General features: G+C 45.0%; 1 protein-coding gene across 1 annotated transcript; it reads left to right on the plus strand.

The window, feature by feature from the left end:
• Positions 1 to 62: 62 nt before the first annotated feature.
• Positions 63 to 21448, plus strand: WDR27 (WD repeat domain 27). The gene is made up of 4 exons (XM_067701513.1): positions 63 to 2218; positions 2394 to 2486; positions 12378 to 12690; positions 20835 to 21448. Exons 1-4 carry the CDS (start codon positions 2139 to 2141, stop codon positions 20949 to 20951), a joined length of 603 nt encoding a protein of 200 aa, XP_067557614.1. The 5' UTR covers positions 63 to 2138; the 3' UTR covers positions 20952 to 21448.
• Positions 21449 to 26872: the final 5424 nt, after the last annotated feature.

Raw genomic sequence — 26872 nt, forward strand, 5'->3', positions numbered from 1 at the left:
TCAGAAAAAAAAAAAAAGAAATGACAGAAAAATATGTTACAGACGAAGGAGGAAGGTAAAAACCTACAAGAACAAATAAATAAAGATGAAATAGGCAAGCTACCTGAAAAAGAATTCAGAGTAATGATAGTAAAGACGATCCAAAATCTCAGAAACAGAATGGAGAGAACACAAGGAACATTGAACAAGGATCTAGAAGAAATAAAGAGCAAACAATGATGAACAACACAGTTACTGAAATTAGAAATACTCTAGAAGGAATCAAGAGCAGAATAACTGAGGCAGAAGAACGGGTAAGTGAGCTGGAAGATAAAGGGGTGGAAATAACTGCCAGGGAGCAGAGTAAAGAAAAAAGAATGAACAGAACTGAGGACAGTCTCAGAGACCTCTGGGACATTAAACACAGCAACATTCGAATAATAGGGGTCCCAGAGGAAGAAGAGAAAAAGAAAGGGTCTGGGAAAATATTTGAAGAGATTATAGTCAAAAACTTCCCTAACATGGGAAAGGAAATAGTCAAGTCCAGGAAGCACAGACAGTCCCATACAGGATAAACCCAAAGAGAAACACACCAAGATACATATTAATAAACCATAAAAATTAAATACAAAGAAAAAATATTAAAAGCAGCAAGCGAAAAGCAACAAATAACGTACAAGGGAATCCCCATAAGGTTAACAGCTGATCTTTCAGCAGAAACTCTGAAAGCCAGAAGGGAGTGGCAGGACATACTTAAAGTGATGAAACGGAAGAACCTACATCCAAGATTACTCCACCCAGCAAAGACGTCATTCAGATTTGATGGAGAAATTAAAAACTTTACATACAAGCAAAAGTTAAGAGAATTCAGCACCACCAAACCAGCTCTACAACAAATGCTAAAGGAACTTCTCTAGGCAGGAAACTCAAGAGAAGGAAAAGACCTACAAAAACAAACCCAAAACAATTAAGAAAATGGTAATGGGAACATACATATCAATAATTACCTTAAATGTAAATGGATTAAATGCTCCAACCAAACGACACAGACTGGCTGACTGGATACAAAAACAAGACTGTACTTGTTTTTGTACATATGCTGTCTTGTACATATGCTGTCTACAAGAGACCCACTTCAGACCTAGGGACACATACAGACTGAAAGTGAGGGGATGGAAAAAGATATTCCATGCAAATGGAAATCAAAAGAAAGCTGGAGTAACAATTCTCATATCAGACAAAATAGATTTTAAAATAAAAACTATTACAAGAGACAAAGAAAGGCACTCTATGATGATCAAGGGATCAATCCAAGAAAATATAACAATTATAAATATTTATGCACTGAGCATAGGAGAAACTCAATACATAAGGCAACTGCTAACAGCCACAAAAGAGGAAATCAACAGTAACACAATAATAGTAGGGGACTTTAACACCCCACTTTCACCAATGGACAGATCATCCAAATTGAAAATTAATAAGGAAACACAAGCTTTAAATGACACATGAAATAAGATGGACTTAATTGATATTTATAGGACATTCCATCCAAAAAACAACAGAATACACTTTCTTCTCAAGTGCTCATGGAACATTCTCCAGGATAGATCATATCTTGGGTCACAAATCAAGCCTTGGTAAATTAAGAAAATTGAAATCATATCAAGTGTCTTTTCTGACCACAACACTATAACACTAGATATCAATTACAGGAAAAAAAATTGTAAAAAATACAAACACATGGAGGCTAAACAATACGCTACTAAATAACCAAGAGACCACTGAATAAATCAAAGAAGAAATAAAAAAATACCTAGAAACAAATGACAATGAAAACACAACAACCCACAATCTATTTGATGCAGCAAAAGCAGTTCTATGAGGGAAATTTATAGCAATACAGTCCTACGTCAAGAAACAAGAAAAATCTCAAATAAACAATCTAACCTTATACCTAAAGGAACTAGAGAAAGAAGAACAAACAAAACTCAAAGTTAGCAGAAGGAAAGAAACCATACAGATTTTAGCCTCAAAAGGGATGTTTTCCTGGCTGCATGATAATGGGTTTTAAGCTTTTTCTCACTTATTTATAATAGCTCTCTAATTTTTAAGGATAGTGGATAAAGAATGTCACCTGCCATCCCAGTAAACAATGAATGTTGTCTGCCATCAAGCCATCTGCCACGGTGCACCCTGAGGGGACTCAGGGTGGGGAAAACCAGGGTACTGGCCCTAGGTAGGTACGGTGCATACCTAAGGAATGATTTCAACGAGCCTAGACTCTTGCATCTTCCTATATATATAAAAGCACGAAAAGCATTAACTTGAGATGTCTGTTCTTTGTGATTAGCAGTAATCTTTCGTTGTTCGACTGCAGGTTTCTTGTTCGTTTGTTTTGTTTTGTTTTTCAGCAAAAACTCCTGTATATCCTGGCTCTTCCCTGACCACTTTGGAGCAGGTCCTCAGACCCATGTGAGAAGCTGCCTCCCAGGCTATAGTCCTCAGTAAGTTCCCTGAATAAAACTTAACTCTCAACTTTTAGGTTGTGCGTTTTTCTTCAATTGACACGATGTTGATTCTTTGTCTTTATTGTTTCAGATTTTTTCAATACTTTTTGTTTTTTATTTTATTTTATTTTTGAATTTTTATTTTTTTATACAGCAGGTTCTCATTAGTTATCCATTTTATACATATTAGTGTATACACGTCAATCCCAATAGCCCAATTCATCCCACCGCCCCCCCCCCACCATCACTTTCCCCCCTTGGTGTCCATACGTTTGTTCTCTACATCTGTGTCTCTATTTCTGCCTAGCAAACCAGTTCATCTGTACCATTTTTCTAGGTTCCACATATATGTGTTAATATACGATATTTGTTTATCTCTTTCTGCTTACTTTACTCTGTATGACAGTCTCTGGATCCATCCACGTCTCTACAAATGACCCAATTTCGTTCCTTTTTATGGCTGAGTAATATTCCATTGTATATATGTGCCATATCTTCTTTATCCATTCGTCTGTCGATGGACACTTAGGTTGCTTCCATGTCCTGGCTGTTGTAAATAGAGCTGCAATAAACATTGGGGTGCATGTGTCTTTTTGAATTATGGTTTTCTCTGGGTATATGCCCAGTAGTGGGATTGCTGGATCATATGGTAATTCTATTTTTCGTCTTTTAAGGAACCTCCATACTGTTCTCCATAGTGGCTGTATCAATTTACATTCCCACCAAGAGTGCAAGAGGGTTCCCTTTTCTCCACACCCTCTCCAGTATTTGTTGTTTGTAGATTTTCTGATGATGCCCATTCTAACTGGTGTGAGGCGATACCTCATTGTAGTTTTGATTTGCATTTCTCTAATAATTAGTGATGTTGAGCAGGTTTTCATGTGCTTCTTGGCCATCTGTATGTCTTCTTTGGAGAAATGTCTATTTAGGTCTTCTGCCCACTTTTGGATTGGGTTGTTTGTTTTTTTAATATTGAGCTGAGCTGCATGAGCGGTTTATATATTTTGGAGATTAATCCTTTGTCCGTTGATTCGTTTGCAGTATCTTCTCCCATTCTGAGGGTTGTCGTTTTGTCTCATTTGTAGTTTCCTATGCTTTGCAAAAGATTTTAAGTTTCATTAGGTCCCATTTGTTTATTATTGTTTTTATTTCCATTACTCCAGGAGGTGGATCAAAAAAGATCTTGCTATGATTTATGTCAAAGAGTGTTCTTCCTATGTTTTCCTCTCTGAGTCTTATAGTGTCCAGTCTTACATTTAGGTCTCTTATCCATTTTGAGTTTATTTTTGTGTATGATGTTAGGGAGTGTTCTAATTTCATTCTTTTACATGTAGCTGTCCAGTTTTCCCAGCACCACTTATTGAAGAGACTGTCTTTCTCCATTGTATACCCTTGCCTCCTTTGTCATAGATTAGTTGACCATAGGTGTGTGGGTTTACCTCTGGGCTTTCTATCCTGTTCCATTGATCTATATTTCTGTTTTTGTGCCAGCACCATATTGTTTTGATTACTGTAGCTTTGTAGCATAGTCTGAAGTCAGGGAGTCTCATTCCTCCAGCTCTGTTTTTTTCCTTCAAGACTGCTTTGGCTATTCGGGGTCTTTTGTGTTACCATACAAATTTAAAAATTTTTTGTTCTAGTTCTGTAAAAAATGCCATTGGTAATTTGATAGGGATTGCATTGAATCTGTAGATTGCTTTGGGTAGTATAGTCATTTTCACAATATTGATTCTTCCATTCCAAGAACATGGTATATCTCTCCATCTGTTGGTATCATCTTTAATTTCTTTCATCAGTGTCTTATAGGTTTCTGCCTGCAGGTCTTTTTTCTCTCTAGGTAGGTTTATTCCTAGGTATTTTATTCTCTTTGTTGTAATGGTAAATGAGAGTGTTTCCTTAATTTCTCTTTCATATTTTTCATCATTAATGTATAGGAATGCAAGAGATTTCTGTGCATTAATTTTGTATCCTGCAACTTTACCAAATTCATTGATTAGCTCTAGTAGTTTTTTGGTGGCATGTTTAGGATTCTCAGTATCATGCCATCTGCAAACAGCGACAGTTTTACTTCTTCTTTTCCAATTTGTATTCCTTTTCTTTCTTTTTCTTCTCTGATTGCTGTGGCCTGGACTTCCAAAGCTATGTTGAATAATAGTGGTGAGAGTGGTCATCCTTGTCTTGTTCCTGATCTTAGAGGAAATGCTTTCAGTTTTTCACCATTGAGAATGATGTTTGCTGTGGGTTTGTCATATATGGCCTTTATTATGTTGTGGTAGGTTCCCTCTATGCCCACTTTCTGGAGAGTTTTTATGATAAATGGGTGTTGAATTTTGTCATAAGCTTTTTCTGCATCTATTGAGATGATCATAAGGTTTTTATTCTTCAGTTTGTTAATATGGTGTATCACATTGATTGATTTGCGTATATTGAAGAATCCTTGCATCCCTGAGATAAATCCCGCTTGATCATAGTGTGTGATCCTTTTAATGTGTTGTTGGATTCTGTTTGCTAGTATTTTGTTGAGGAGTTTGGCATCTGTATTCATCAGTGATATTGGTCTGTAATTATCTTTTTTTGTAGTATCTTTGTCTGGTTTTGGTATCAGGGTGATGGTGGCCTCACAGAATGAGTTTGGGAGTGTTCCTTCCTCTGCAATTTTTTGGTAGAGTTTGAGAAGCAGGAGTGTTAGCTCTTCTCTAAATGTTTGATAGAATTTACCTGTGAAGCCATCTCTGGTCCTGGACTTTTGTTTGTTGGAAGACTTTTTTTTTTTTGCAGTACGTGGGCCTCTCACTGTTGTGGCCTCTCCTGTTGCGGAGCACAGCCTCCAGATGTGCAGGCTCAGTGGCCATGGCTCACGGGCCCAGCCGCTCTGTGGCATGTGGGATCTTCCCGGGCCAGGGCACGAACCTGCGTCCCCTGCATCGGCAGGCGGACTCTCAACCACTGCACCACCAGGGAAGCCGTGTTGGAAGACTTTTAATCACAGTTTCAATTTCATTACTTGTGATTGGTCTGTTAATATTTTCTATTTCTTCCTGGTTCAGTCTTGGAAGGTTATACCTTTCTAACAATGTGTCCATTTCTTCCAGGTTGTCCATTTTATTGGCATAGAGTTGCTTGTAGTAGTCTCTTAGGATGCTTTGTATTTCTGTGGTGTCTGTTGTAACTTCTCCTTTTTCATTTCTAATTTTATTGATTTGAGTCCTCTCCCTCTTTTTCTTGATGAGTCTGGCTAATGGTCTATAAATTTTGTTTATCTTCTCAAAGAACCAGCTTTTAGTTTTATTGATCTTTGCTATTGTTTTTTTTTTGTTTCTTTTTCATTTTTTTCTGCTCTGATCTTTATGATTTCTTTCCTTCTACTAACTTTGGGTTTTGTTTGTTCTTCTTTGTCTAGTTCCTTTAGGTGTAAGTTTAGATTGTTTATTTGAGATTTTTCTTGTTTCTTGAGGTAGGATTGTATTGCTCTAAACTTCCCTCTTAGAACTGCTTTTGCTGCATCCCATAGGTTTTGGATCATTGTGTTTTTGTTGTCATTTGTCTCTAGGTATTTTTTGATTTCCTCTTTGATTTCTTCAATGATCTCTTGGTTATTTAGTAACATACTGTTTAGCCTCCATGTGTTCGTGGGTTTTTTCCCCTGTAATTGATTTCTAATCTCATAGCTTTGTGGTCAGAAAAGATGCTTGGTATGATTTCAATTTTCTTAAATTTACTGAGGCTTGATTTGTGACCCAAGATGTGATCTATCCTGGAGAATGTTCCATGCGCACTTGAGAAGAAAGTGTAATCTGCTCTTTTTGGATGGAATGTCCTATAAATATCAATTAAATCTATTTGGTCTATTGTGTCATTTAAAGCTTGTGTTTCCTTATTAATTTTCAATTTGGATGATCTGTCCATTGGTGTAAGTGAGGTGTTAAAGTCCTCCACTATTATTGTGTTACTGTCAATTTTCTCTTTTATAGCTGTTAGCAGTTGCCTTATGTATTGAGTTGCTCCTATGTTGGGTGCATAAATATTTACAATTGTTATATCTTCTTCTTGGATTTATCCCTTGATCATTATGTAGTGTCCTTCCTTGTCTCTTGGAACATTATTTTAAAGTCTGTTTTATCTGATATGAGTATTGCTACTCCAGATTTCTTTTGATTTCCATTTGCATGGAATATCTTTTTCCATCCCCTCACTTTCAATCTGTATGTGTCCCTAGGTCTGAAGTGGGTCTCTTGTAGACAGCATATATATGGGTCTTGTGTTTGTATCCATTCTGAGAGCCTGTGTCTTTTGGTTGGAGCATTTAATCCATTCATGTTTAAGGTAATTATTGATATGTATGTTCCTATTACCATTTTCTTAATTGTTATGGATTTGTTTTTGTAGGTCCTTTCTTCTCTTGTGTTTCCTGCCTAGAGAAGTTCCTTTAGCATTTATTGTAGAGCTGGTTTGGTGGTGCTTAACTCTCTTAGCTTTTGCTTGTCAGTAAAGCTTTTGATTTCTCTCTCGAGTCTGAATGAGATCTTTGCTGGGTAGAGTAATCTTGGATGTAGGTTCTTCACTTTCATCACTTTGAATATATCATGCCACTCCCTTCTGGCTTGCAAAGTTTCTGCTGAGAAATCAGCTGTTAACCTTATGGGAGTTCCCTTGTACATTATTTGTCATTTTCCCCTTGTTGCTTTCAATAATTTTTCTTTGTCTTTAATTTTTGTCAGTTTGATTACTATGTGTCTTGTCCTTGGATTTATCCTGCCTGCAACTCTCTGTGCTTCCTGGACTTGGGTGGCTATTTCCTTTCCCCTGTTAGGGAAGTTTTTGACTGTAATCTCTTCAAATATTTTCTTGGGCCGTTTCTCTCTCTCTTCTCCTTCTGGGACCCCTATGGACCCCTATGATGCAAATTTTGTTGCATTTAATGTTGTCCCAGAGGTCTCTTAGGCTGTCTTCATTTCTTTTCATTCTTTTTTCTTTATTCTGTTCCCCAGCAGTGAATTCCACCATTCTTTCTTCCAGGTCACTTATCCGTTCATCTGCCTCAGTTATTCTGCTATTGATTCCTTCTAGCGTATTTTTCATTTCAGTTATTGTATTGTTCATCTCCGTTTGTTCTTTAATTCTTCTAGGTCTTTGTTAAACATTTCTTGCATCTTCTCCATCTTTGCCTCCATTCTTTTTCTGAGGTCTTGGATCATCTTCACTATCATTATTCTGAATTCTTTTTCTGGAACGTTGCCTATCTCCAGTTCATTTAGTTGTTTTTCTGGGGTTTTATCTTGTTCCTTCATCTGGTACATAGCCCTCTGCCTTTTCATCTTGTCTGTCTTTCTGTGAATGTGGTTTTTGTTCCACAGGCTGCAGGATTGTAGTTCTTCTTGCGTCTGCTGTCTGCCCTCTGGTGGATGAGGCTATCTAAGGGGCTTGTGCAAGTTTCCTGATGGGAGGGACCGGTCGTGGGTAGAGCTTGGTGTAGCTCTGGTGGGCAGAGCTCAGTAAAACTTTAATCCGCTTGTCTGCTGATGGGTGGGGCTGGGTTCCCTCCCTGTTGGTTGTTTGGCCTGAGGCGACCCAACACTGCTCCTACCTGGCTCTTTGGTGGGGCTAATGGCGACTCTGGGAGGGCTCACGCCAAGGAGTACTTCCCAGAATTTCTGCTGCCAGTGTCCTTGTCCTCATGGTGAGACACAGCCACCCCCCGCCTCTGCAGGAAACCCTCCAACACTAGCAGGTAGGTCTGGTTCAGTCTCCTGTGGGGTCACTGCTCCCTCCCTGGGTCCCGATGCGCACACTACTTTGTGTGTGCCCTCCACGAGTGGGGTGTCTGTTTCCCCCATTCCTGTTGAAGTCCTGCAATCAAATCCCACTAGCCTTCAACGTCTGATTCTTTGGGAATTCCTCCTCCCGTTGCTGGACCCCCAGGTTGGGGAGCCTGACGTGGGGCTCAGAACCTTCGCTCCAGTGGGTGGACTCCTGTGGTATAAATGTTCTCCAGTGTCTGTCACCCACCCAGCAGTTATGGGATTTGATTTTATTGTGATTGTGCCCCCGCTACCGTCTCATTGTGGCTTCTCCTTTGTCTTTGGATGTGGGGTATCTTTTTTGGTGAGTTCCAGTGTCTTCCTGTCGATGATTGTTCAGCAGTTAGTTGTGATTCCGGTGCTCTCGCAAGAGGGAGTGAGCGCACATCCTTCTACTCCACCATCTTGAACCCTTCGTTGTTTTTTATTTTTTAATTGTGTTTGGTAACCTGCAATCCATCTGAAATTCAGTTGTTTTTGCTATTATTTCCCAAGTGTTTGTCTAGTCCCTGAAAATTAAAATGGTCTGTTTCTTACACTCAGGGTGATATTCCTTCATACTGTATCCCAGCTCAGCTGTCTGTCCAGAGTTCTGTCCTGGGCTCTGCTCAGCCTGTTGGTTAGAATTAGCTGGGATGGGCTGCAACTCGGTGCAAAGGAAAACCACATCTGTGTCCTGGGAGAGACCAGCCCAAACCGTGCACTTGGTCCTGAGGGTTGGCAAATCCTCTTGGGGCTCAAGTCAGAATAAACAGGGTGAGTAGGTTTGGAGGTGGCAGCTCCGAGCATGGTCACCTGCCGCCGTGGGCATAGATGCCAAGCCACTGAGGTGGCCCTGAGTGGCAGACCAGACCCACGCTCCTCCCCTCAGTGTGTTTCCTTCTCTGCTGAGGCAACGCCTTCTGGGACCAGATGGGCTGTGAGGTTACATTAAAGCACCTGGTGGAGGTGCTACCCACCACGAGTCAGAAAGTGTAGGTGTGGCGATTCCACTGGCTAGTCTTAACACTTTCTAATCTTTCTGATTTTGTTCTCTGGAAAATGGGAAAAAATATAACCATTTTAAAGGGTTATTGTAAGAATTAAGTGGTATAATGTATTATTGATAAACACAAATCTACATGTTAGTATCTATGAAAGTACTATTTGCAAATCATGGTGATAAACTCTATAGGAATTACAGAAGAGATTAAGACAGTTGAAATAAGGCAAATACAATACAGTTTATCACAGTTTGATGGATGGATTCTTAAAAATTTTGAAACAATTGTGACTTTTGATATATTATTTCATGTGTTTCTTGAAATGTTTATGCTTTCAAAACACAGCGGAAGGAGGCACAGTAACTTCCTTTCATCCACTGGGGACACGTACACCCATCATTTCCACGTGCCAGCAGTGCTAGGCACTGGGTACTTTACAATTATAAAACTTGCAAAGCAAATCATGGTAGCTTTGAAACATTTAGCTGTTTTTTATATGAAGCTCTCTGCTGTACCTTGGAAAATGTAAAATAAGTAAGTAAAACCAATTTGTAAATTAGAGAAGAATGTGCTTTAAAATATTCAACACATTTTATTTTTGTTTTTGTTTTCTCCAAACATCGCAGGCTTCTCAAGTCTTTCAAAGTCTCTGATTTATTACTACAGAGAATGTGTGTCCTGGGGAGATCGGGGAGCGCACAAGGCCTGACTGGGTCTGGTGTCTGGCCTTACAGGTGCTAAAATAAGGCCTCCTATCCACCTCCTACTGGAAGTGCTTCCTGCCTTCTTTGGGGTTATTTCCAACAGAGTTTCTTAGGTAGCATGTTTTTGTTTGTCTCCTTTGTCTTGTTAAATCGCGACCCCTGCACCTGTAGGCTGGGAGGTGATTACAGCCCCACCCATCGACCCAGGAGGTGTATGCTGGGGGGGGTCACCCTCCATGAAGTGGCCTGGGGAGTCTAGATCTGTACATTCCTCGTCGTGCGGGTGCGTGCTGCGTGGGTGCCCCAGCCTGAGGCCCCTCGGCCGGTCCCCTCTGGCGGTGAACTTCCCACCTCTGAGGTCCTGCGCTCCCGCTGTCTCAGATTGTGTGCTGTTTCTTTTCACAGTTGGAATGAAATCAGATAGTCCATTATTTAGGGCTCTCTGGTTGGAAATAACAGAATAGCCTAGATGAAGGGAAACCCCACCGAATTCAAGACAGAAGGAGTAGAACCAAATGCTGGGACCCAGTGGCCCAGACCCAGTCCTGCTGTTCTCTACACAGCGCGTCCTCCGCTCCACACCCCACGGCAGCATCCCGCTTGCCCTTGGCTTCCGCGTTCTTTGCTTCTGTGCTAATGGGATTCTGGCCCCCGAAAGAGAGAATCACTGCAATTTTAGCAGGTAATCCACCAGGTGTCTGCAGCAGATTATACCTTTAGGATTGGCATGACCCTTCACTCGCTGGGTGTTTGAGGGACAAATCTGAAATTCCCCACGAAGAAAGAAAGGGCTGGGCATGGATTGGATATGAGGGCAAAAGAAGGAAGGAATTAATATTCACTCAAGCTTTGTGCCTGGAAACTTGGAAACTAGGAAAACGGTTGTGCGGTTAAGAGAAATGTGGGGACAGGAGAGGTCTGCAAGGGAAGGAGAGGGTGGAAACTGAGGTGCTGGCTGACCTTCCGTTGTCCTCGCAGAGCTACCGACCAGGCTCTCTGGGCCAGACCCCAGGCCTGGACTTGGCTTTAGCCCCATCGTCCCCACCCAGCCCCTCTCAACTCTGACCCCTGGCGCTGCGGCCAGATTGACGTGTGTGTTTCCGGACGGGCAGCCCTGATTGACTCAGTTCTTAGCTCCCCAGGGTCACCTGAGCATAAGGATGAGCCCTGCTCTGTGGTCTGTTGAGCAGCGACCATCCCAGGATCTCCCCTTGGGAGCATCAGCTGCCCCCACTTCTTAGCCCCACCCCATCTCTGCTGGTAACTGTCCAGAGTCTTCTTCTGTGTTAACTACCACTTCCCCCATGATGCCTGTCCAGGCCGAGTCCACACAGCCAGCATGGTGACCACGTGGCTGGGTTCTCTGAATCTAAACAACCAGCTTGGTGGCCGGATGGCGAGGTGCTTTGCTCACGACTTTGTAGCTGAGGCTTCAGGTGTGTCTGGTGCCCGTGAGGCGGTGCGGAATCAGGGGTGACCCAGGGCTACTGCCGCACGTGTGTAACCTGGTAGCCGTTACGGAGTTACTGACTGTGAAGTGGGACAGGTCTGAGACTGTTTTCATTTCTGTCTGTGTGTCGCTGATTGATGCTTTATAAGGCACAGCCAGTGAACCAGTGGTTGTATAAGCCGAGATAACCAACTTTAACGACCTAGAATGTTGTGAACTAGTTGAACGAGTCCCAGATGCACAACGGGTATGGATTTGTTTTGTAGTTCACCACTGACTTTGTTCATCAGTGTAGAACATAACTTTGCATCTTGTTTTTTGTTTTTTTTTTTCTTTTGCGGTGCGCGGGCCTCTCACTGTTGTGGCCTCTCCCGTTGCGGAGCACAGGCTCCAGACGCGCAGGCTCAGCGGCCATGGCCCACGGGCCCAGCAGCTCCACGGCCCGTGGGATCTTCCCGGACCCGGGCACGAACCCGTGTCCCCTGCATTGGCAGGCGGACTCTCAACCACTGCGCCACCAGGGAAGCCCATAACTTTGCATCTTAATCGTCGCTGACAGTCTTCGATTTTGGTCGTGGCTCTCTGAAAGCACTTCTTGGTGCCGGTGCTGGAGCATCGTTTGGTCCTCGCGAGGCCTCTGTGAGGGTGGCTGGCGTTCCCTCCGTTCCCAGTGGGGGAGCAGGCGCTCCGCGTCGAAGCAAGGTCTGCTCAGTGGGAGCCGTGGCGCTGGAACCGAGGTCTGCTTAACTTGAAAGCCTGTGGGAGCAGTGAGCAGTCATGACAGGGAACTTCCGGGATGTCAGTGATTTTCTTTTTCTTGGGGGTGGGGAGGGAAGACGAGTCACCAGGTGTGACGTGTGTGTGATCATACTGGTAATTACGAGTAAACAACAGACTGTCCTCTGCATGAAATACCATACCCATAGTCCGCTTATATGTACTTTGTGTTTCAGGTTGAAGATGGAAGAACCACAAGAGATTTTCTCCATAAATGATGGCCACGCAGGTGATATAGTCATGGAAAAATACCTGGTGGATTCCAAGAAGTCCGCATCCCACGTTCAGCTCGCCTGCAGTGGGCGGTCCTGTGCATCCCACGTTCAGCTCGCCTGCAGTGGGCGGTCCTGTGCATCCCACGTTCAGCTCGCCTGCAGTGGGCGGTCCTGTGCATCCCACGTTCAGCTCGCCTGCAGTGGGCGGTCCTGTGCTTTCGCCTTAGATAGAAACGCACTTTGTCTATGGGACACCAAGGAGCCTCCTCACCAGGTATTTAAAAAGTTATACATGTTTTTTGTTAAGTCACAGAAATTTGCCGTCAAGCTCTGTTCCTCTGATGCTGTTTGGGTGAGTTTGCCCTTTATGGATTCAGTTACCAGCTACGGGAGAAAAATGCTAACAAAACAAAGCATATTAAGTTTTGACTTAGGAAATAAACTGGAATCACTTTATTTAAAAATAAATTTAAATACTTTAAAATCATTTAAAATTTCTTCTTGAGTAAGAATATAAACAAGAAGAGGTTCTTCTTAACACAATCAAGACAAGTTGAACTTTTAATTTTAATTGTAGATTTTTAATACAACATTTAAAGGAGTTTATTGTGTTTATTGCAGAATCTTTAACATCAAACTGATAGGGTTTTAAAGACATCAGTTTTCTTTCTAAAGGTTATTTTATGACTAATATAATTATCTTAATACTGTTAAAAACAGGTTTTTTGTAAAAAATAAAAAAGCAAAAGTCTATCAACGTTTTTGGTATTGGGATAGTTTTAATCTTCATTTTGGGCTTCAGGGGTTTGAGAACAGTGATGACAGTACATGCAAACCAAAACCGTATTTGCTTTGAAATTTTCTTTAACTTTCAATTATGCTGGCAAACACTTTACTAATAGTGGAAGCTGTTCATCATTGCTGAAGGGAAATCTGTATTTTGATTTCTTTCCCACTTAGTTAAGAGAGGTTTTTATGTGTTTCTTCAACACAACTTGCATTGATGAGTTGACCCTACATTCCGGTCTCTGGCTTGATCTCTCTTGTTTTTCTATCGAGCATAAAATACTTAGAAAAATGTGTCCCAGGTGTTAAGTGCACATTGTAGTGATAATACCAAAGTGAACACAGCCGGGCGGCACCGCCCAGGCTCTGCCTCAGCTGGTGCTCCCTTGTCTCGTCCCCAGAGGTGGCTCTGGCCCCACTTCCAGCATGTAGCTGTGCTCGTGTTTGAACTTTGTCTAAATGGTGTCACACATCACACATTCTTTTTTGCTGGTCTCTTTGGTTTGCCGTTATGCTTATGAGATTTATGCACATTGCTTGTTTTCATTGCTGTGCAGTGTTGCGTTGTATGGCTAGACCACACTTTATCCATTCTACTATTATTGGAGGTTTGGTTGGTTTCCATATTTTGATTGCTACATTCTTTTATATGTCTTTTGACGCACATGTATATGCAATTGCTGAGTCTTAAGGAATGCATATATTTAGTCTAAAAGTTAAAGCTAAGATTTCCAAAGTGGTTGTACCAACCTGTCCTTCTTCACATGGTGGGTCCACATCCTCACCTACGCTTGGTCCTTTTAACGTTGTCCCTTCTGGTGGGCGTAGTGGTGCTTAACGATGATTTGCAGTTCCCTTTGTGCACGTTTATTGGCCATTTGGCCGTTCTCTTTTGTGATGTAGGTGTTCAGTCTCTTGCCGGTTTTCTACTGAATTATCTGTCTTTTTCCTGTTGAGTTGAAGGGGTTCTTTAGTACCTAAATGTAAACTGTGCGTTGGCGTGTGTGCATTTTCTAGAGTTTCATGGAAGTGGAATCGGGCAGCCTCTCGCTCCGTCTGGCTTCTCCCACTTAGAATAATTATGTTGGGGTTTATCTACATTGTTGCGCGTATCAACAGTTTGTTCTTTTTGATTATTGAGTAGTATTCCATTGTATGGGTGTATATTGTAATTGGTTTATCCGTTTTCCTGTTGGTGGACGTTCAGGTTGTTTTCACTTTTGACTGTTATAAAGCAAGTTGCTATGAATACTTGTGTGTCTTTTGTTTTAGTAATGTCAGTTAGATCGAGCTGGTTCATAGCGTTCTTCAAGTCTTCTATTTATGACCACCTGCTCTATCGGTTATTGAGAGAGGCATATAGAAATCTATGACTCTGAATGTGAATTCGCCTATTTCTCTTCTATCCGTTTTGCCCCATGTATTTTGAAGCTCTGTCGTTAAGCACGTAGATGTTCAGTACCTTTACGTCTTCTTGGTGGAGTGGCCCCATTAACATTATGGAGTGACATGCTTTATCCCTGGTAACGTTTCTTACTGTGGAATTTTGGCTACCCATTTCTCTTTGCATTCTACTTTTTACTTGCTTTTTGTATTTTGAGGCCATTATTTTTTAAGAGCAGTTTTAGGTTTACAGCAAAATTGAGGGGAAAGTACAGAGAGTTCCTATATCCCCGTGATATGCGCCCACACATGCGTGTTTTCCCCCGTGCTCAGCATCCTCCAGATGGTACATCCGTTACAGTCGATGAACCGACATTGACATTGTTTTCACACGAAGTCCATCGCTCGCCTTAGAGTTCCCCTGCCGTGCGGTGCATTTTGTGGATTTGGACAAGTGCACAGTGATATGTAGCCACAACTCTAGCACCACGCAGGTGTTTTCACTGCCTGAAATTCCGCTGGGCTCTGCTTGTTCGCGCCTCCTTACCCCAGCTTCTGGTAACCACTGATCTTGTACTGTCTCCAGAGTTCTGCCTTTTCCAGAATGTTGTATGTTGGGATCATACGGATTGGCTCCTTTCTCTAGTCATGTGTAGTTAAGGTTGCTCCATGTCTTTCCACGACTTGATAGCTCATTTGTTTTTAGCACTGAATCATATTCTACTGTCTGGATGGACCAGAGTTTATTTATTCATTCACCTACTAAAGGACATCTTAGTTGCTTTCAAGTTTTGGAAATTATGAATAAAGCTGCTATAAACATAAATTTCTGTGCAAATTCTTGTGTGGACATAAATTTTCAACTCCTTTGGTAAATACCAAAGAGCAGGATTGCTGAGTTGTGTGATGAGAGTATGCTTCATTTTGTAAGAAACTCTAATAAGGTGGCCACACCGCTCTGCGTTCCCTCCAGCAAAGGATGAGCGTTCTTGTTGCTCCACATCCTCGCCAGCATTTGGTGTTGTCAGTGTTCTGAATTTTAGCCATTCTAACAAGTGGATAGTAGTATCTTACTGCTGTTTTAATTTGACTTTCCCTGATGACATATACTTTTCATATGTTTACTTGCTATCTGTGTATCTTCTTTAGTGGGGTGTCTGTTAAGGTCTTTGGCCCATTTTTAAATTGGGTTGTTTATTTTCTTGTTGTGTCTTAAGAGGTCTTTGTGTATTTTGCATAACAGTCCTTTATTATATATGTCTTTTGTAAATATTTTCTCCCAGTCTGTGGTTTGTCTTTTTATTCTCTTGATAGTGTCTTTCACAGAGCAGAATTTTTTAACGCTAACGAAGTCCAGCTTATTAATTCTTACTTTCATGACTCATGTCTTTGGTGTCTTATCTAAAAAGTCGTTGCCAAACGCAAGTCGTCTAGATTTTCTCCTATGTTACCTTCTAGAAGTGTATAGTGTTCTCCGCTGTATTGCCTTTGTTCCTTTGTTGAAGGTCGGTTGACTCTTTCTGGCTCTCTGCTCTCTCCCAGTGATCTGTTTGTCTTTTCTTTTGCCAACATCACACAGTCTCGATTGGTGGAGCTTTGGAGTAGCTTTGAACTCAGGTAGGTCAGTCCTCCAACTGTGTTATTTTACAGTATTATGCGGCTGTTCTCGGTCTTTTGCCTCTCCATGTAAACTTCAGAGTAAGTTTGTTGATTTCATTCGGATTGCATTGAATCTGTAGATAAAGTTGGGAAGAACTGACATCTTGACAATGTTGAGTCTTCATGTCCACAAACATGGAGTATCTCTCCATTCATTTAGTTCCTCTTTGATTTCTTTCAGCAGAGCTTTATAATTTTCCTCATGGTGATCTTATGCATATTTTGTTAGATTTGTACCTATTTCATATTACATTTTTGCTAATGTAAATGTTATTGTATTTTTAATTTCAAAGTCCACTTGTTTAATGCTAGTATAGGAAAGCAACAGAATTGTATATATTAACTTTGTGTCCTGCAAACTTGCTATAAATTGCTTAGTTTCAGGAGTTTTTTGTTCATTCTTTTGGATTTTCTACATAGACAGTCATAGAAACATCTGTGAACAAAGACAGTTTTACTTCTTCCTTCTCAGACACTATTCCTTTTCTTTTCTTGTATTAGTGCATTAGCTAAGACTTCCAGTATGATGGTGAAAGGAGTGGTGAGGGGGACATCCTTGCCTTGTTTCTGATCTTAGTGGGAAAACTTCTGGTTTCTCACCTTTAAATATGATAACTTTTGATACTTTGTAGCTATTCTTTATTATGCTTAGATACTAGTATACTGAGAGTTTTTTTTTATCATGAATTGTTGTTGGATTTTTAAAATGCTTTTTCTACCTTTATTGATGTTTTTGTGTGATTTTTCTTCTTTAGGCTGTTGATATGGTGGATTAGTTGATTTTTGAATGTTGAACCAGCCTTGCATACCTGGAATAAATCCCATTTGGTCATGGTTTATAATTCATTTTATGCATTGTTTAGTTTGATTTGCTAATATTTTAAATATTTTGTTGATGTTTGCATCTCTGTTCATGAGAGGTATTGGTCTGTAATTTTCTTTTCTTGTCATGTCTTTGTCTGGTTTTGGTATTCAGGTAATACTGGCTTCATAGAATGAGTAAGGAGGTATTCCCTCTGTTTCTTCTGAAGTGTTTCCTCTTATTTTTCTTCTATTTTCTGAAAGACGTTTTGGAGAATTGGTCTGATTTCTTTCTTAAATGTTTAGTAGAATTTACCAGTGAGCCCATCTTGGCCTGGTGCTTTCTGTTTCAGAAGGTTATCAATTATTGATTCATTTTCTTTAACAGATATAGGCCTATTTAGACTACCTACTTCTCTTTCTGCAATGTCTAATCTGCTTTTAATCCCACTTAGTGTGTTTTTCATCTTTCATTTTAGTTTTCATCTCTTGAAGTTAGAATTGGGTCTTTTAAAAATATATTCTAAGCCTCTGTTTAACCTTTTGAACATATGAAATGAAGTTATAATGACTGTTTAAATGTCCTTATCTAGTAGTTTTGACACCTGGATCAGTTCTGGTTTGGTTTCAAGGTCTAAACGACTTGTGGGTGTTTTCCATCATTTCTTATTTCTCTTGTTTTTGACCTAATGGTCTTGTCTCCTTGAGTACCTTTCTGCTCAGACGGGCACAGTGTCCCTTCTGCCTGCTTGCCACGGGCCATAGCAGGTCACTGGCCAGGCGTGGAGCCGCGGCGGATGCAGGGAGGAGGGAGGACGGGATGCACAACTCACCTGGCGTCTGTGCGCGTGGCCTTCCGCAAGACACGCCGTCATCCTCGTGATGCAGTGTCTTCCCTACAGACAGTGCCCGTGTTCCACGTGTTTCCAGAAGAACTTTTCAATGTTTTTAATGCTCTCAAAGAGCCAAAATCAAACCAAAGCTCACGTCATTCTGCACGTAATCCTGGAATAGAGGGTTACGCTCTCAGCATCTCCCATGAGGTCATCTCGGACATTACACTAATGACCAAACTCCCTCCAGGGCGATTTCCACGAGGGACCGTCCTCGGCACCCTCCTGGGAAAGGTGCTGTGTTTAAGGCCTAGTCCCACCGATCATGTTACTGCGGTGTGTGCTGGAAACAAAGTATTCACACTGGACGTTGAGCTAAGACCCGACACCGCGTGAAGTTCCCCGGCACGACGCCCACGGCTCCCGGTGCTGGGCCTCACCTGCCTCTTCTCAGCAGGGTTTGTAACTGGGCCTGTTTTTGTAAAGATGTGAGGGGCAGCGAATGAAATCATTTCTTTATCTTGCGATTGGAAAGCACTGGACCCAGATACTGCTGTTCTGTGTAAATTAGGAAACCTTTCCAGGAAGTCTGGACACCAGGCTCACTGAGCACACGTGTGGTAAACTGTGTTTCTCTGGTCGGCTCCCACTTGAGCGGTCTCTTCAAGGCCTGGAAAGCATAGTGCTTTTATCTCTTCTAGCAAAATTTGCTGTTCATCAAGAATTGGCCTCTTCTGCCTTAATTCTCAGTTGGGCTGAGTTTAAGTAGGCGTGCCACCTCTTGCGGGTTCTGTGCTTTGGTTGCTCTACGCGCTGGCCGGACGCCAGGCCTGGAGAGCAGGCGGCTTCTTCCTCAGAACTCACCTTCTGCCCGAGACGCAGCTTGGAGACAGACCTTCCAGGGCCTGGTGTCGTGTCTTGTCTTCCGTTTGCCAGATGAATGCAGTCAGCAAAGCTAGTTGCCTGCAAGGCGTTTTCTTGCCATTTCCACTGTCAAAACCTAGCGTAGGAGGGACGTTAGTGCACCAAACCTTCACTGATGGTTAAGCCATGGGGCCTCAGGTGTGCCAGGCAGTTTGCGGTGCAGAGTGGACGTTTCTGTCTTCAAACAATTTTGGGCCAGATTGTGAAGTTGAGGGTCGCACATAACGAAAGGTCAGATGGTGGAGGTGACCTAGGATCAGGGCAGGGCTGTGAGCTTGTTCAGCGACACGTTGGCATTTGAGCTGTAAATATTTAAAACGTTTTGTGCAGACACCTTTTGATGGTCACCCCCCATACCTAACAAACACCATCTTCACGTCAGGGGAAGGTAAACCAGGATGAGCAGGACGACACTTAGCATGTACAGTGTTTGAAGGAAGGCAGATGCTCCCGAAAGAGAAAATGATGAGCCTGGCATGGAGTGCGGACGCCTCTGCAGGGCCGGCCCGGCGGCGGGTGCGGCGGGGCAGCGTGTGCGGGGTGTGGGCCGTGGGGAGGTGGGGCGCCCCAGATGCTGCTTCAGGGCGTGACGGGGGTGTCGGCCTTGGTCAGTCTCATTTCTTCAGTCGCTGCTCCGGGGGCCAGGACCGCGGCGCTTCCCTCTCGGCTCAGCCCCTGAACTTTAGCTTCCAGCGTTATGCACAGGAAGTTCCAAATTCGGACCAGGGGATTATGTAAAGTAGAATTAATTTTAATAGAAACTATTTTCTGTGAGATTCATAGAACTTCTTAATAAAAATAATAATTACCAGAACACTCGGTGCCTGGTCTTCCCTCACCAATTCCCCCAGAGCCGGTCTACCCTAGCCGAGCTGCAGGGTCCCCAGGGCCCAGTGACCGCGGCCGCGTTTTGCACTTGGCAGGCACGTGTCATCATCGCGGTGTCCGAGGACAGAAGCTTCGAGGTACGGGACGGGCGTTAGACTGTGGTGGTGTGTGAACGATTTGTGTTGTGCTTTTGGTTCGTGGTCACTGCCACACGCGTAACGTCCGAGGGGTGACTGTCCTGGACTCAGCCCGATGTCTTGGCTGCTTGCTGGGCGGCTCTGGGGGCCGGGGCTCGTGGCACGTTCTGGTGGCCTGGCATTCCAGGTGGGCTGAGTCAGTGACGGGACCCTCCTTCTCCTGGAATCCAGGGCCCTGGAGAGCTAGCACCTTAATTTACCTCCACAGTATATCCTAGGGGCCCAGCAGCAGGGCCACTTTCCAATATCAAAAGATTCATTCAGAGCTAAATTAGGCTTAAGAAGGAAATAACGCAAAACGCAAGCTCAGTTCCCATCCACCTCCGAGTCAGTGCACTGTGAGTATTTTCTAACTGACAAAGTGAGGATGTCCTATGTTGTGGCTGAAGAAAAGTTGGGGGTGATTAACAGGCATCTGCAGAGAGAGCGAGAGAGGAGAGAGATTGTAAAAATGCTTCTGTTGTCACCTTGAAATTTCGCACTTGCAAAAGCTCTGCAGCAGGCTGCTGGGGCCAGAACCCCAGCTCGCCACTTACCAGCTGCTGCTGACAGATTAACCGAGCTCGCCTGACCTCTCTTATCTGGAAAATGGAAATGATGGCCTCCGTCTCCTCAAGGGGTGTGAGAATTAGAGCGGATGTTTGGAAAACAGGAGGGTGCGCCTGTCGCTTAGTAACTGGTCCTTTCTCGTCAGGATACAGGTGACAGTGACCTTGTCCCCTCTTCTCGGCAGTGTTGATGAAGTGCTGGAAATGTCTCCTACCTTCTCTTGTCTGGGGCTTCCAAACCTATAGGTTGTTATTTTTGGAAATGTTTATTTCCTGTATGTATGATGCTGATATCTTTAATTGTATTTCTGTAGTTTTATTATTTATATGCTTATTATTTTGTCCTTTAGATAACCATTCACATAAATTAACTTGTAATTTGGTAGAAGTATTAGTTCAAACTATAGCAATAATGGCAAAATTTTTACCTCTTCTAAAGAAACGTGTGTCTGTCCAAAGGTTTGGGACCATCGTATGGAATCATTAACATACAGCTCATCAGTGTTAACAGGTAACTTAAAACTTTTACCTGTTTTCTGTCCGTGGGCTATGTGTAACCTAATACATACATGTTAACCTGTAAGCCAGAGCTGTGACAGTCAAGGCAGTCTGAATCCATTTATCAGTCTCAGGGATAGAGCATACTTCTTGGAATTATGTTGGAATTATTTTCCTGAAATTAACTATGGGGATTTTATTTGACTGTTAAGAAAACAATTATAAACTTGATTTTGATGTCATCTATAAAGTTTATTTAGGACGTGCAGTGTTTTCAATATTCATGTATCCTAACTCTCCTTCTAAATCCTTGACACTCTGGATTCACAGTAAGTTTTAAATGAAATGACATCCTAGGCAACGATTTAAAAAAGAGACATTCATTTAATTGCTGTTTTCACCACTAATTCCGTAGTCTTATTGTTTCTTACTTAAGAATCGTTGTTGCTGCGTGTTTAATGTTGTTTGGTGCTATTCTCACTCCGGGAGTTAGTGACTCATGGAGGGGCTGGGATGACCCCCCAGGCTTCCCCCGGGCCGTTCCGACCACTGTCTTCCCACACTCATGCACTTTCCAAAATTTCTGTTCACTTACAGTTTCTACTTCCTGGTGAAGAACTTACTTTGGAATAGTTCACATGTGACTAAAAGAAATACCATCAGTAAAAGTGCTGGCTCCCAGTTTAAACTCCGTCAGGCACCTTTAAAGCTAAGAACGCACGTGCCCCCTCCAATAGCCTCTCCCCCCCTGAGTCTCCTTGTGGACCAGCGAAGGCTGCAGCCGGTCACCGGCTGTGTGGATGGCCAGGTGAGAACCACAGGCTAACTCCAGTTTTCAGACGTTGTTATGACTAAGTGAACACGTGCACAAAGGTCTCTGTTTCACTATTGCTTTGTATCCTTTGCTGAGGCCGTACCTCCAGCGCCTGGTGGGGTTTTCATACCCGCGGGGCCTCGCCTGCAGAGAGGCTCGGTCCTCTGTAAAATCGCGTACAACCACTAGTGTCAGATTTATATATTTTGAGAAATTTGAAGATACTTGATATTTTTAAAAACTTAGTTTTGTTGACTTAAAAAAAATATGCACAACGTGAGAGCTGTGAGTTAAGTTTTATTTGGGGCAAAATGAGGACTGCGGCCCGGGACGTGGCATTTCAGGTAACTCTGAGAACTGCTCCGACCAGGCGAGGGGCTGGGAGGCTGAGGGCCAGGGTATGTAGGAGTTCGGCAGCAAAGGGCAGCTAGTCGGAACCTCAAAGGATTATCGTTAAATAAAGAAATCCAGGCATCTCAAGTTAAGGAATTCAGCGCTTTTCTATGTATGGGAAGACGCAAGAGTCTGGCCTCAGTGAAGTCATTCCTTTGACGTGACCTCAGCTACCTGGGGCCAGTATTTTCGCGCTGAGTTGCCTCAGGGCTCGCCGCAGGGAGTGGCTGCAGCCTGATGGCTGCTAGACGGCAGCTTTCTTTTCAGCCCTGAGCTTCCTCCGCTCAAGTTGCAGGCAGGGCTGCAATCTTTGGTGACTGTGACATCCTTTGTTTATTGATATGGCAGGAAATATTCCATTTATAAATATTCCATTTACCAGATTTTAGGTGAGCAATTGAGGTTTACTTCACAAAGCATGGATACTGTTCTCTTTTAAAAACAGTGGCTGTTGATATAACTTGGGAAAGACCTCGCGTGAGGAGGTAACCCAGGTCTTCCTCCTGTGCGTCTCCTTGGCTTTCACATCGCACTCTTCTGATGCTTCTGTCCCCAGAGCGGGGGGAGGGGGTCCCCCAGGAAGCCAGTCAGCACGACACCAGCGGGGGTCCCACAGTTAACCCAGTTCCGACACTGTCTACCTGGAGGTGGTTAAGGGCTCAGTCCCACGAGACTGCCCCTCACTTCAGATGCCAGTCGCAGGTAGCGGGTCCCCAGGTCACCCACAACTTCGCCTGACTCAGCTGCAAATCAGAGGTTCCCACGGCCCCTTCCTCTGCTTGATTAATACAGGCGAGCAGCCAGAGGAAGAGCTACCAGGGCAAGGTTTGGGGGCGTCCTCAGCACAGGAGCTTCTGTTCCCATGGACGTGGGGGGCATCGCACCCCAGGGAGGATGTTGTCGCCCTCCTGGATCTCCCTGAACCTGTACTTCTGGGGTTTTTACGGAGGCTCATTGCTTAGGCAGGATTGATTCGATCCTTGGCGGTGGGTGATAGAAGTCCGTCTCCAGCCCCTGCACCCCTCCCCCGAGGTCAGCAGTGGTTCCCCGGCAACCAGTCCCCATCCTTAGGTGACCTGAGGGCTTTCCAGAAGTCACCTCATTAACATAACAGGCGACACCGTGGTCACTCTCATCAGGAGATTCCAAGGGTTTTAGGAGCTCCGTGTGGGCTATGTCCGCCGTGCTGTGTTTGGAGAGACCAGGCGTGTGGTGCTGGGGACGGGAGCACACCGTGCTTGGTCCAGTGTTTTGCAGAAGACGAGTGACCGCTGGGTTGTGTCTGCACCTCAAGTCGGCACTGCCCCCCGATGTGCCGTTAGGAGGACGCCCCCGGGTGGGGGCATGAGGGAGGGAAGGATTGGAGGCCAGAGGAGAGCAGCCAGGGCACCGCCTCTCACCCTGTCAGCTCCCTGCTCACTCTTCTCCTTGGCTTCCTGCTTTGCATCCGACCACCTGGTGAGAGTCCTGTGTCTACACGTGGTCTTGCGTGTCTAGACGTGTTTTGCTTTTCCAGCTTCGGACCTTCGGTTTGGTGGAAGGACACCATTATCACTGTGTGACACACGTTGACCTGAGGAAAGAGAGAGTTTCCGCACCAGTGGGGTGGAGTCCAAGCCATGCACCTGGCCAGGTGATGCCCTGCAGACCTGCCCACGGGGCTCAGGCCCACAGCGACCCCCTCCCTAGCAGGGGGTAGAGGGAGGGGGAGGAGAAGCCAGGGTCCCGGACGAGGCAGGTCCTGTGGGAGCGGCGGGGTGGGGCGGGTGGAGGCCTGTGTTAGTGGACAGTGGGCCGCGGCTCTCCAGCCCGTTGGCAGTGTCACAGCGGGGGCTGCCCAGGGGTCCGCGGCTTTTCCACTGAGCCCGCTCGTCACCCCTCCGTCCCCACGCCTGTCCCCGTCGCCAGGTGCCGAGTGTCTGCCGCTCTGCCCCCGGAGGAGCTGGGGAAGCTACTGCTTTTACTGTTTAATCCCGCCATGGATTCTCTTTCCTAGGCACCTGCGTCCTTCACTTTCTTGTTACAGCAGGTGTGTCTCTGCTCTGCTCGCCTTCAGATTTATCGTGGTTGGTGTTCTTTCAGTTTGTGGTATATGTGTGTATATATAGGTAAATGGCTGTAAGCGGTTTCTTTTTAAAGCAGGTCAGAAATTGCCTTTATCCGTTAGATCTATGTTTTCCTAATGTGTTTGCCTTGGCTTTCATTATTTCTTGTGTAAATACTCATTTATTATGAAGTAGTAAGCCCACTTTAGGAATTCACAGTTATCTCTAAGTAGACCACTTCCTCCTCACCCCCTTTCTGTGGATCTGTCCTTGAGACTCCATCTCTCTCCCACAGGCCTCATGATATAGGGTCTAATGTTTATTTCTAACCTTGTGCTTTATAATGTATAAGCCTAAGGATTTTTCTTGTTTCGTGATCTGAGCTTTCCAGCAACATGTATTTCCTACAACATCCCACTGGGTCAGCTGTTAGCCTTGACCTTGACTAATCATTTTAACGTCACCTCTCAGATTGTCAGTAATTCTGTCCCTAGAAGACAGTCAGCCTCCCTCCACAAAGGCACCGGACACAGGAGAAGAGATTGAAGTGACACTTCCTGTCCTGAGCCTGGCGCCCTGTGACTGTGGTTTGTAAGTACCATGGACTCTGCCACGGCCGTATGGAGAAAGCCTCCTTCCTAAATTAGGTTCATTGTTTTTCTAGAATGATTAAAATAAACCGAATTATCTTTGTCTGACATAACCGTAAGTGTAAGTGTTCTTAGGACTGCATATTTTATGTCTTAAGGTTGATAATCTCGGCCAGTTATTTTAAAGTCTATTTTATTAAAAAAGCGAGATTAATTTTCTTCACCCAAATCTAGGCAGATCTTGACTTCTGCAGTAGGGCAAAGGGTGATGTCGTGACCTCGTTCCCCTTGGCTCCACACAGAGTTTGGAGAGCTCTGGAGATGACTGAAGAGCAGCCTCTGGCCCTGCTGGTGTGGGAGACCTGAGGAGGCTGCTGGTGCGGCTGCAGCCCTTCTGTGCTTGCGCAGCAGACAGTCGTGTCTCTGCACAGGTGCCCCTGCCTGGTCCGGAACAGCGCCTGGCCCGAACTTGAGCTGACTAGTGGGTCTGAGGCCTTGGGTCCCCACCGTCCCTCAGGGAGCAGTGATCCCACTTCTGCTCAGACTCGCTTGGTCTCCCTGGGGCTGGTGTTGGAGGCTGAGGACCCGATAACAGCCTGGGCAGTGGCTGAGGCTGCTGTTTGGCTTCATGCCAAGGCGCATGTGGGACAGAGGTGTCTGTGGAGGCCGTTCTGAGTCCAGGTCTGATGAAACCAGAGGCGGCTGATCAATCAGATTACAGCCTGCGTCTAGTTTGTAAACGGAAAAACAAAGAAGAAATGGCAGATCTGTGTGTGCCTTGATGTGCACGCTGCTGTCAGTCAGTCTCCAGCCTGTCAGCACCGCCCGGCAGGGTCTTCTGTGCAGCCGTCACGCAGGCATGGAGCCCGCCTGCGGGGAAGCCCACCTGTGTGGGGTCTCGCGGGGGCCGATGTGCTGACCTCCTGTGACGTCAGGGGGGAGAAAAACCTCCGTCCAGAGTTGAGTTGGGCCCAGCTTGTGGCCCTTTGAGCTCCCTGTCTTCCCTGGACAGTGGGTGTCTAGGAAACCCAGACCCTGGGATGTGCTGAGAGGTTATAAGTGATCGGACTGGCCCCTGGGACACAGGCAGAGGGACCCTCAGGTCGCCAAGGTTGTGCATCACCTGTTCCTCTCACGTGGGTCCAGCGCAATTCTCGGTGCCCTGGAGCTGGGAAGATCAGGACACTTTTTTCTCTTTTTCTTTTAAAATTAGTCTTTCTTCTGAGAATGCCAGCTGCTTGCAGACTGGAAGCTCAGCGGGTTTATTCATATTTAAGTTGGCAGACTTTGAACTGGAGGCCATTTTACGTTGCAAGGGTAAGACCTACGTTCAAAGGATCTTTGGTGTGAACTTTGTGTAACTTTAAAAGTTTGCTTTGCCTGCCACGTGTGGAGGTCAGAGGTGAGGAGGACAAGATGCGCTGGTCCCCAGCGCCAGCTGCTCTCACCAGGCTGGCGGGTTACCGCCACGCCGCCCTGGCCTCTCCTGGCGTCCCCAGTCCCGCTGGCAGCCCGGCGCCCTCCCTCTTTGTCCTGGGGCTCGGCCAGGCCGCGTCAGGGACCCTGAAGTCGGCTCTGCCCGTGTTCTTGCCGCAGTCTTGGTGTGGTGCCTGGTCACCCTCACACCTGTCAGGCTGAGCGACGTCTCCTCGCCCTTCCTGGTGTCCGCTGAGCTGCGGGGATGACCGACTCCTGCCCGCCCCCCCCCGCCCCCCATGGGCCCTACAGCCGAGGCCACTTCTGAGCCGACTGCCTGCGCCCTGCGCCCTGAGGGATCCCTGCCGGCCTGGGGTGGGGCCCAGGCCACACCTCACCTCCTCGTGGGACGTCACCCCTCCCTTGTCATCTGTCCGCTCATGTGACAGTCCCTGAACTCTCCAAGCCTCCACTGGCCTCAGTGCCCACGCCTGCCCCCTATCCCGCTGGTCTATCCTTTAAGACCCAACTGGATGTCCCCTAGACCCGGCTCTGTGTTCTCACAGGGACGCTGCGCTTCCCAGCACTTTCACAGCCGTGTTATGTGTTTAGTCCGCGGGCTTGGGCCGGGTCAGCTCTCCGTGGGCCGGGCCTTGAGCTGCGGGCCCCAGTGGCAGGGCCTGTCTGCTCCCTCCTAATGTCCTGGTGTCCTGATGTCGAGCCCCCGGCCCCAGCCTGTGT

This window comes from Pseudorca crassidens, chromosome 13 (genome assembly GCF_039906515.1).
Source record: "Pseudorca crassidens isolate mPseCra1 chromosome 13, mPseCra1.hap1, whole genome shotgun sequence".
Taxonomy (NCBI): domain Eukaryota; kingdom Metazoa; phylum Chordata; class Mammalia; order Artiodactyla; family Delphinidae; genus Pseudorca; species Pseudorca crassidens.